This window comes from Alosa alosa, chromosome 6, assembly GCF_017589495.1.
Source record: "Alosa alosa isolate M-15738 ecotype Scorff River chromosome 6, AALO_Geno_1.1, whole genome shotgun sequence".
In the NCBI taxonomy this organism is placed as follows: domain Eukaryota; kingdom Metazoa; phylum Chordata; class Actinopteri; order Clupeiformes; family Clupeidae; genus Alosa; species Alosa alosa.
The window spans coordinates 7446945-7457975 of record NC_063194.1 but is presented as its reverse complement, the minus strand read 5'-3'; the positions used below and the strand labels follow the sequence as shown (position 1 = coordinate 7457975).

At 39.5% G+C, this 11031-nt stretch overlaps 1 protein-coding gene across 3 annotated transcripts; it reads left to right on the top strand.

Annotated features, from left to right (window-relative positions):
* Nucleotides 1–2712: 2712 nt before the first annotated feature.
* socs1a (suppressor of cytokine signaling 1a) lies at nt 2713–10622 on the top strand. 3 transcript variants are annotated; one of them, XM_048244814.1, is made up of 2 exons: nt 2713–2893; nt 9684–10622. In XM_048244814.1, exon 2 carries the CDS (start codon nt 9756–9758, stop codon nt 10368–10370), a length of 615 nt encoding a protein of 204 aa, XP_048100771.1. In that variant the 5' UTR covers nt 2713–2893; nt 9684–9755; the 3' UTR covers nt 10371–10622. The 3 variants fall into 3 exon arrangements, with proteins under 3 accessions (XP_048100771.1, XP_048100769.1, XP_048100770.1); XM_048244812.1 differs by lacking the exon at nt 2713–2893 and adding an exon at nt 8729–9144 and having other exon boundaries at nt 9689–10622; XM_048244813.1 differs by lacking the exon at nt 2713–2893 and adding an exon at nt 8731–9144.
* The last annotated feature ends 409 nt before the right edge of the window (nt 10623–11031 follow it).

The following is an 11031-nucleotide window of genomic DNA, read 5'->3' as shown; positions in this document are numbered from 1 at the left end:
TTATTTTACTAAAGCCACAATACCACAATATTCAAACATTTTATACTCCAAACATGGTTTAGAGGTAGCATATTGCAGTCGCTGTAAACAAGGGGTATCAAAGATCAGCGTTGGATCCAAACTTTTACTGTCTATGGATCCAACCTTTTACTCTCTATGGATCCAACCCACCAGCAAATTGCTAGCAGCTAACAGTTGCTAAAATATTCATGCTAACTATGCTAATTATGCAAATTGCCCAACTGTGTGTTTCACTAATTCACGGATTGGGATAAATGCAGAGACCAAATTTCCCTCACAGGATCAAAAGAGTATATATACTTAATACTTATAAGTTAGCATCTGTCTCTCTAAATGCTGGGTACCTACTGTACATTTCTAACATGAACCTTTGGTGTGGCCTACTCTGGCAAATAGACTATTTCTGGAGGGTGCTCTGTTGCACTGGCTGCTTTGTTATTCTCTGCATAAAATGGAAAATATGAAAAGCACTATATGAACTATCCATGTTGCAATTTCATTCAATCATGTCAATCCTGTCTAAATGAGAAGTTATACACCCCCCACACATCTTCTGTGTTTGCTGCAGGAGACTTGATTTAGGTTTCTGTTAAACCTCTGTGTTGTTGATTATGTAGGCCAACTAAAGGTTACTACATGAAACTAGCATGTGACAGTTAAGATTCCTCTTCTATATCCTTCATAGGAACAAGAGCAGTCATTTCAACCAGGGGCACTGTTTGAGGGAAGAAGAGAAAAAAGAAGGAAGAAGTCAAACTGAATCTCTGCCAGAGGAAGATACAGGTTATTGAAAAGAAATACAATCTATGTTATGCAAATGAGTTGACAAGCATAGCTAATAATTTTTACAAACATGTCAGTGTTCTCTTTCTCTCGCACAAAACCTAAACATTTATTATGATTCCTCATAATAAATGTGCATTGCAGGCAAGACTAAACATGCTTGTTAGCTAATCCCCCTACATTCTGCACTGCAACTATTCAGATCTCTGCACTACAGTTGATAGCCTAACAGAACCCATAAATGTGTTTGGACTTTCTTAATTGACATCAATTGAAAAAACAAATGCTGCAAAAATTATATTCAAACATATATACCCAAATCAATACAGTTGTGATAAGTTGTAATAAATGCAATCGACCACTAAAGAGCCTTTAACTTTCATAAGACTTTGATAAGTGAATTTGCAAACCTGCATTCGTGTCATCAAGGAAAACAACTTCCAACTGCAACTTATTATCAAAACATGAGAGTACATGCAGTTGCAGTAAGAGGAAATGATAGGTGAGGCTTGATGTCGATTAAAGGCCTGATTTATTAGATTATCAGAGCACTAGTTATCTATAGAGGTGGCTTTTCCAAGCAGTAGCAAGTGGTAGAGGAAACTTCATAAAGCCTGATAGTAAAACTATAATGGAACCACATGGTTTAAAGATAGGATGTGGCAGTCATGTGACTTCAGGGAACACAGTGCAAAATGAAAGTAATCCAGCAGCCGACAAACTGAACTGAAGCTTGAAAGAATGATAAAGCTGGAATCCAAGTGATTTTATTCAAACATCACATGTCTGTTTAGGGTTGTGTGTATGGGTCACACACACACACACACACACACACACATACATGCCATGCAGGGATGTAGTGGAGGCTAAACGCAAGTAAACACAATTTATCCACCTCTGAAATTTCAGAGATAGTTATTCACCTCTTATTACAGTAGAGTTTATCCACCTCTCAAAAGAGTTAATTAACCAATTGCAACTTTTAACGTTAAAACATCACACTGTATTATCCACATTTACAATATGTACACTCATCAACAGTCTAGGAACCATTTAATACCACTGGTATGGTTATAAACTTAATAAACATTGGACAATAACCTTCACCATCATCAAACATGTTCTGAATGGTTTTTAAAAAAATCTGATACCGCATGGCGCAGTCATACCTTACCGTGATCACATAATTACATAATTAAAATAATTACCTACTTATTTTACCACTACACCCCTTATGCCATGCAATGCAAAGGCATGGAAACTGGTATAATAATGACTATGTACTTAGCAGGCTAAGCAGAAAGTATGTTTCCATATTATCTCTCCAGCCCCTCCCATTGTCCTGTCCAAAAACTGTAAATACATACTTTCAAAGTCCAAAGTGAAAGAGCTTTCTCTGTATTCAAACAGGTGTTTCTAGGTTATGAGAATAGAATACTATCTGGCCTGCTGAGGGTCTTTCAGTTTCTAAATGATCAAAATAACTGCATTTTTTTTTTAGTAGGCTACAATGCGGTTATAGCCTACTACAGTAGCCTACAGTGCAGTACAGTATATTTGCATGTCCAAAATACGGCATTTCTGCAGTAAAGTATGGTACTATGCAGTTTTTTGTGTTCAAAATACTGCATTTCTGCATAACTGCATTTTGTTGTCTCTTGAACTCTGCCCAATGAAAATAAAGTTGAATCTAATCTAATAAGAACTATTTCCTCCAAAAACTGCAATTTTGACACCTGAAGTAGGCTAATGCAGTTATTTTTTTGTAAGGGATATATATATATGAAGATATATATAGATATATAGGCTAAACATAAACTCACACACTACAGACTTGCCACTGCGATTGCGTAAACAGAGCTTGGCTTTGCTTTCACTTTCGCTTTCCTTGAAATCATTCTGTTCTGAAGAACGTCGCCGTGTAATTGCGTGTAGGCTATGCCTATCTGCCCATCTGGAGTAGAAAAGAAGTCGTATTCTTAACGATACCGAGGTGCAATTATGTTTTCACTTTTCGGTTTGAAGTGGTTCCTTTATCCCCGTCCCCTTTCTGTGTCTTCTTCAGCTAAGTCAAATCTTCTCATCCAAGGTGAGTCACGCTGAGGCTATTGCCAAAGAATGTGTCCACATCAGATGCGTGAACACCTTGAACACAGATTGTGTTTGTGATTTTATTAAAGCTTAGGCGTCTTTAACATAGTCCAGCCCATACCGGTCAACATTTAGCTTTCCAAAAACGGGAGATTTTTTTTTTTTTTTTTTTTTTTGGGGGTCAGTGTTTATACTGGATCTGTGTTTGCATATAATACGTTTCATACACGTGTTTCAACACTGCATTTCGGTCGTTGCTTTTACCTTACCATTACCTTACGCATGCCAGTATCCACCAGCTGCCTGCCTGCACTGCAGCCTACTTCCAAAACTGGAGATTTGGTTCAGAGGGCACAAGTTCAGTGTATCAACAACACTAAATAACAGTTTATGTGATGTGTTAATCAATTAAATTCCCAACAATTTCACAACAGCTAGTTCTGGAGTAGGCCATTCAACTAGCCCGCTTGCTTACGACGAGACTCAGGCTGCGCAGTCGGCACCCGCTTCCTTATTTGGGTTTTGGGTTGCCAGGTTGTAGCCTATGACAAAACGGTTGACATTGAAACTAAGTGATCGTGAATGTGTAGGGTGTATTTCATACACAATCTGGCAACCTGAATGGATCATTGATTTTAAAATTAAGTTGATGGCCATGCAAATTACGGGAGTTTTACGGGAGAAATAACAAAACGGGAGAGTGCTGGGAGATGACCTTGAAATACGGGAGAAACCCGGGAAAAACGGGAGTGTTGACAGGTATGGTCCAGCCATGCATAGAGGCTAATCTTGCATCAGGCTATGCGCTGTAGTCGACAAAGCTTGATTTTCGTCTGTCATATGTCACCATAACAACAGTTAGTTTTTTACTTTCAGTACCTCATGCATATTCAAAATCACATGTCAGTCTAGCTTGTGTAGGCTAATAGCTTATTTTGACATCTAGGATACAAGTGCGGGACATTCTAAAACGCTTAACGTGAAAAAGCTTAACGTGGCTTAAGGTAGGAAAACAACGATGAATCATGACCAAATTTCGCCTGGCCATATCTTGTCATGAACACTTAAGCCTGTCAAAAAAAAAAAAAACCTAAATCCAACGATTATAGAAGATATCTCACATTAACGTTTTCTCCCGATAAGTGCCACCAGTGTACGTTTCCCTTAAATGAGTAATTCTCATTTCTGTTTTACAGTCGTGCTTTTGAGATAGGCAACAAGTAGGCTATGCTATTCCTATAAGTAGGCTACTGCCACCTAACCTGACCCTAGCCAGATGAATTTCGTTCCGCTTAGCTCCGCCTAGCTTCACTCACATCCATCTGGGACCTCTTCCATTGAGAGTGATTTCTGCAACCGACTTTATGGTTCAGCCAATCAGGACGCAGGGCGGGAGTTTCATAGATGTGATGTAGTGGAGAAGCGACCGTGAGACTGTTATCAGCGTCACGGGTTGGCTTCGATGTGAGTGGTTGAAGTAGCACGTCAATAGGTGACGGACAAGTGGCTTATTCAATCATATGCAAGCATTTTTTGATTAGTCCCAGCCTTCTGAAACACCATTCCAATGGATCGGTTCCAGATGGATGAGTGGAGCTAGGCGGAGCGAAATTCATCTGGCTAGGGTCAGGTTAACTGCCACCACCACCACCACCACACACACACACACCCTTCGTCCTGTCCAAAAACTGTAAGGCCTACTACAGCCTACGGAGAACAGATAGCTAACAAACGTTCAGAAAAAGTCCTGTTGGCAAATTTGAGGAAAAGTCGGTAAAGGGGCTATTTCACACAATTTGAGTGTGCTGAATTCAAATATTTTGTTTACCAAGCTCAATTTTGAATTTTAAGCTTGCTAATTAGCATAATTAGCATAATTCACATACTTTTTGGTTTTGCCATCAGATATCATAGGAATTGCAAAAAATAAGGCATTAATATAGGCCTACTCTTTATGTATCAGATATGTTGTAGGATAGGACAGGAATTACCCCAATGACCCTCAAGTAGCAAATGAAAATAAGCTAAAATTAAAATATGAATTGAAATAATAGCTAAAATTCAGTAGGCCTATGACTTTTAGAAACAAAATAGATTCCTTGATAATAAATTGATAGAATAGTAGGTGACTGCTCATTTTTCAGTAAAAAGTCCTTTGTCACTAACTATTATGAACAGTCTTTAGGGCAAGGACAGTCAGTCTTTACAGAGGATTTACACTGTATTTTTTTTTTTTTTTTTTACTGTAAAGGCGACTGTGCTTGCCTAGTTAAAACATCTCACTGGTGCTCTTTCCTATCATTCAAATTCCAGCCATGCAGAAAAATGGAAGAGTGTGCATGTTTGATTACTGAAGAGTGCTATGGAGATTGCATTATTGCAAAAAATTTAGACAAGATATCCTTTATAGTGCAACAAAAAGAAACATTCTCCAGTGCATCATCACTGCATATGATGCTGAAAGGGAAGTGGACCTAGGACAAATCCTCAGCTATGAACTGATTAATGTCTCTGTACTGTAGCTATTGCAGATAGCGATGGTTATTTGTGAAGTGGAAATAAGTCTATACTCACTCAAGTGCTGTCTAGCAATGTGGAATGTACAGTAGTGATCACTGCAAAAACTGCTAATTCAACACTGGTAATAGATGCTCAAGATCTAGCTATGTCTTTAGGACACCCATCTGACTGCCGCACATTTAAGAAGTATGCAGGAAAGTTTGTAAGAAACTTTTGTATTGTTATTTGGTATTTGTTATGTGGTAGCAAATGATGTTAACTATCAAATAAATAGACCTAATGTAGAAATACAAATAGCTATTGCAACAGATAATGGTGTAGGCCTATCTGATTAAGACCTGAGTGGTTGAAACATACTTATTAATACACTGGGAGCAAAGACTATCTTCCCTTATTTCCCTTTGTAACTGTCAAAGAAATCCCAGAAACACGGGAAGGCCTAGGGTAGCCTACATCAGATGGCCTTAAGATTAGGCTCTTCTGCATAGCATTAAAGGTGAATTCCGGTGTGATATTGACCTAAAGTGTATTGAAACATGATACCGAGTGTGATTGAATGTCTCATAGCCCATCTCGGCTTGTCCCCTGCACTCCAAAATCTGGCGCTAGTTAGCCGATGCTACCAACAGCTTTTTCAATAGTGGTGCTGTGAATGAACAGGTATGATAAGGGATCAGATTCCAAAAATAATTCAGTGGAAATGCATGGATTCCAGTTGCTGCTACTGGAAGAAACTGGAATCCATGCATTTCCACTGAATTATTTTTGGAATCTGATCCCTTATCATACCTGTTCATTCTTACCGTCCTTCGACTTATCGTGACTAAATTCAAGATGGCTGCAAACGCTAAACTTTGTGAAGATACTGTCTGTATAAATCGCCTTGTAAGTAAACTACCAGTGCTTTTTCAAAGTTCTCAATGTCTCGTTTTAAATGTCAGGGCCCTCGGAAGTCTACCAATGAAGTGTGGAGATACATTGAGCCTCGTAAATGGGTGTAAAACAGTGATTTATTTGCATGGCTAGCCCGATGCCGAAGCACCACTATTGAAAAAGCTGTTGGTAGCATCGGCTAACTAGCGCCAGATTTTGGAGTGCAGGGGACAAGCCGAGATGGGCTATGAGACATACGTTCACACTCGGTATCATGTTTCAATACACTTTAGGTCAATATCACACCGGAATTCTCCTTTAAGTGATTTGCATGCAGTAATTTGAACACTGACCTTGATCTAGCTTTGGCTATTTAATGGTAATTTATTGCCAAAACACCACACAATATAAACATAATATGTTTACAATATGACATAACAAACAATAAAGGACTTAATCACAGACTAACCACTATTTTACTGACTACAAAAAAGAATTAAGTAGGAAGTTTTGAAAGTTTAAAACCCAGAATTGACCCAAAGTGCACCAAATTCAACACAAATGACTCAATACACTTGGAGGAGGCCTGCATTCTTTCTTTTCCAGATATTTTGGATTTGGATATCGTTTCAGTATCGAGTATCAATATATTTATGGCAGGTATTGTATCGAAGTCATAATTTTGGTATCGTGACAACACTATGCCAGAGCCACTCATATTAGAAGAGCACATTATCAAGCTCTAGTATGGAGGCAAGCACACATACTAAATCCAGTGTTACTAGAAGTAAAATGTTTTTTACTTGTCGGTTGTTGCTAACGGTAGATGCAGTTCTGCATTAGGCTTATTCCCGCTATCTAAGTTCATATGTACTGTAGGATATATTCTGAGTTGAAGGTTATCTGTGCAACTTGTTATTGTGATGAAATGCATTAAACACCACATGAGTGACTCACTATGCAATAAAAATATGGTTGTGTTTTGATTAGAATTTCGGAGTTTATTACATGTTAACTGTAATCATGTTCCCATTAAATACATTAATAAACTATAGTATGGGTTCTTTAATGCTCAAACATGTATTTAGAGAACACTTTTATTTGGTTTTAGTGATTACTTTTGAAATCAACCCAATTTAGGGAAAAATAAGCAAAAAAAATCGCTATTTTATGTAAAAATGCTGATTATGCGGCTTAGAACTCAGAATTGAGCTTGGTAAACAAAATATTCAGAATCAGCACCCTCAAATTAGGTATGAAAGGTGGTTTACCAACTTTTCCTCAAATTTGCCGTCAGAGGTTCTCTTCTGTGAAGCTGCACTCCCTCTATTTAGGAGAAGTCCTAAATGAAAGAGCTTTCTCTGTACAGACATTTCTATATGAACCGTAGGCTACTATCTGACCTGCTGAGGGTCTTTCAGTTTCTGAATGATCAGATCATCCAGGTGAAATGGCCTAACCTCATCCTATCATTGCAATGATGGGACCCTGGGCTTATCCTTGCAGACGTCGATGACCAACTCTGTTTTTTCATAAAAGTGCGCAGATAATATGGAAACATACATAGGCTGGTCATTATTATTATTATACCAGTTTGCATGGCTGGAATTAATGCACCTGGACCGACCAGCTGTCTCTCACTTTTCCAGAACTGAAACTCGGGATGAATGGTCTGTCTAAAGTTTCATTTAGCTCGGTTAGCATCCACAGCAAGCCTTGCTCTTGCACCACAACCTACCATCAAGTGCTCTACATATCAATTTGTCTATCTATTGTTACATTTGTATTCTACTGCAAAATAGGTTACAACATTTTCCTGTTAGAGATTAGTATGCTACGAAATTTGAATGCTGCATGCATGCATGCATGCTACATGTACAGTATGTGCTAGACCCCAAAGCGGCAATATGCATAGGCCTATTTATCTCAGCATAGCACATTATGAACATTCTCATCATGTTTGCATGTCCACACGCAAATGATCAAGTAGGCCTAATCTATCACTCCAAATTATGTAATGGGTTATTATATCTACGTTGCTTTGACATTGCAGATCGAAAGACATTTCATTTTAATAGGCCAAATGAAAATAATTAAATGCCAAATAGGTGACAGGCAAGTGTGAAACAGGCCTATACATTTCATCAGTCACTGCAGAACATGAATGTGGTCGGGGGAAGCTATGTTCAACAGGGGGCAGAACAACTTAAAAATATTCACGTGCAGGCTTAGGCTATGCCCTGCATATTCGTATGTAGGCTATGTTGTATGTAGTATGTACAAATCATCATGTTTTATGATATGCCAATGGTCCATGGCCATTTTACTTTGTTTTAACTTGACCAAGTGTAATTTGATGGTTGTGAGAAAGGAATCCATGACATGAAAGCATAGCCTTAAAAAACTGAATATAAAATCTTGAAATCAGAATACAAGCCCACGGAAGGCATCGACCTTAAATGAGTCGCCTATTGGAAATGTATCTGTTCAATGAAAGTGAAACCCGTTTGTGAGGAGCGTAGAGCCTACAAGAAATGGCAGGAGCCTATAGTGAAATGCTGTTCTATGAACTTGAGGCTCTTCCAGGAATTGCTACGGGGCGGGGCTTAGGCTAATGAAACTTTGTGTAGCCTATAAAGCATACAGAGAGGTTGCGAGTTATACAGTAAACTGTTTGGCTTGGTACGAACTGGATATAACTGTGGAACATGTATGCCCAGTGGAATAAGGCTAACTAATGACTGTGGGAATAGTATCACATCGTATTTGGAGTTGTACAAATGATAATTCACTGTTTCCCATCGTGGGAAGAAAGCTTAGATTTTGGAAGCCTCTCTCCGCACAGATACATCTACGGTAAGGTTAACGTAGTTTTGACACTATAAACAATACGATCATCGTCAATCAATACGATCATGTTATTCACGTCGTTACTTTTTATGTTCACAAGCCATGATTTTATTGAAATTCAGTCTTATTTATATTGATGGAGCGGTCCGAAAAGTGTCATAGAGAGATTGTGATATGGGGTGGGGGGTTACGTTCACAGAACGAGCAGGCTGGCCAGCGATTTCTCCTTTGGCCGGTCAGTTCTGTTTGTGGGATTGTATGCCCAAGTTGGTTGTGGAAAGCTATTTTCTGTTTGTAATAGGTTTGGTATTTGTCAATTAATTGAACTGTTCAATTGTATCTATTAAGTCCGTTTAATATTTCAGCGCTGTAATAGGCTATCAGTTAGGCTGTGTTAGTGTTTATTAGCCTACGTTGGCGGTGGCTTTCCGTCGCTTAGGCTACAACACGCAACAAGTTGTGGATAGCGGTGACCCTCTGGACATTTAATTTATTTGACAAGGATTGTAGCATTTTAATCTAATGTCTAGCCTTTTGTTTTGCAGAGTAGTGAGACTCACCTGGAAGACGTTAACAAAAGACTATGGGAGACCACACAGGCTGGTCTTCCATGTAGGATGGTAGCACACAGTCCACTGGAAGGTAACACAGGCCCAGCTGAATGCAGAGTGAGAATTGAGCCCTCAGTGGCTGACTCCCTGGCTCACCGGCCCCGGTCCTGCCAGCAGACCACCAGGCGGGACGGACAGACACACTTCCGCCCGTTCAAGAGCGAGCAGGACTTTAAAACCATTACACAGACCACCTCTATGTTAGAGAACAGTGGCTTCTACTGGGGACCGATGACCGTGGAGGAAGCCCACCACAAGCTGAAGAGCAAACCCCTGGGGACCTTCCTCATCCGTGACAGCCGCCAGAAGGACGTCTTTTTCACGCTGAGCTACCGGGCGTCTGCGGGGCCCATCAGCATCCGGATCAACTACCAGGCCGCACGCTTCAGCCTGTCCGGGAGCAAGGAGTCTTTCGATTCGCTGTTCAAACTGTTGGAATACTACATAACCTCGCCCAAGAAGAGCCTGACCCGCCCATGCAGAAAAGTACAGGTACAGTCTTTGCAGGAGCTGTGCCGCCGGACAATAGTAGAGGCATGTGGGGAGCAGCCGGACATAGACAGTATTCCTGTCAATCCCATCCTCAAAGACTTCTTACACTCATTTCCCTATCGACTCTGAAGATCATACTGAATGCATTAAGCTTGCTGAGCAACATGGAGGGACTAGCCATGCTCTGCTGGCCAAAGAGGAGTTGTTATTATTTTTGTAGCACAAATTTGGGACCAGCACAAGAAAATTGTGTATGGAATGTTTACACAACCTGTCAATGTTTACACTATTCAAGGAGGGTACTCCTTTTGAAATTATTTGCCTGCTATGCAGGAGTGAGTATTTCTAGATATTTGGAAAATAAATATGATTATCAAAGTTTTACAACATTCTTCTACTGGTCCTTTTTAGCTGTTTTTGACCTTCTGGGATGGAGGTATTCTGATTTTTTTGGGTGGGTGGGTGGGTGGGGTCGAGGAATTGTTCTGATATTCGCAGAGTTGGGCTATTAAGACAAATCTGAGTGCAGAATTGGGTAGGTTATAAATGTTAAAAAGAAAAACTCACTGGTTACAAAATATTCTCTACTAAACAACATCCATCTTCAAATTTAAACTCAAATTAGTAGTAAGTAGGCAGTTATCTTACCACATGCCTTTATATGTCTGAACACATAGAGTAGGATCAAATTGGGACATAGTTCTAGAATATGATTGGCATGGTGAGATTGCATAGTGATATATAGTGTCATCACATGGGAACTTTCCTGTCATTGACTCTTTACCTGCTT

What these genes read in the sequence shown, in the direction of transcription:
- socs1a (XM_048244812.1), top strand. Translation starts at nt 9,026, where the DNA reads ATGACTGTGGGAATAGTATCACATCGTATTTGGAGTTGTACAAATGAT. An exon ending in TCCGCACAGATACATCTACG is followed by an intron (nt 9,145 to 9,688) that starts GTAAGGTTAACG and finishes TTTGCAGAGTAG; the next exon opens with TGAGACTCACCTGGAAGACG.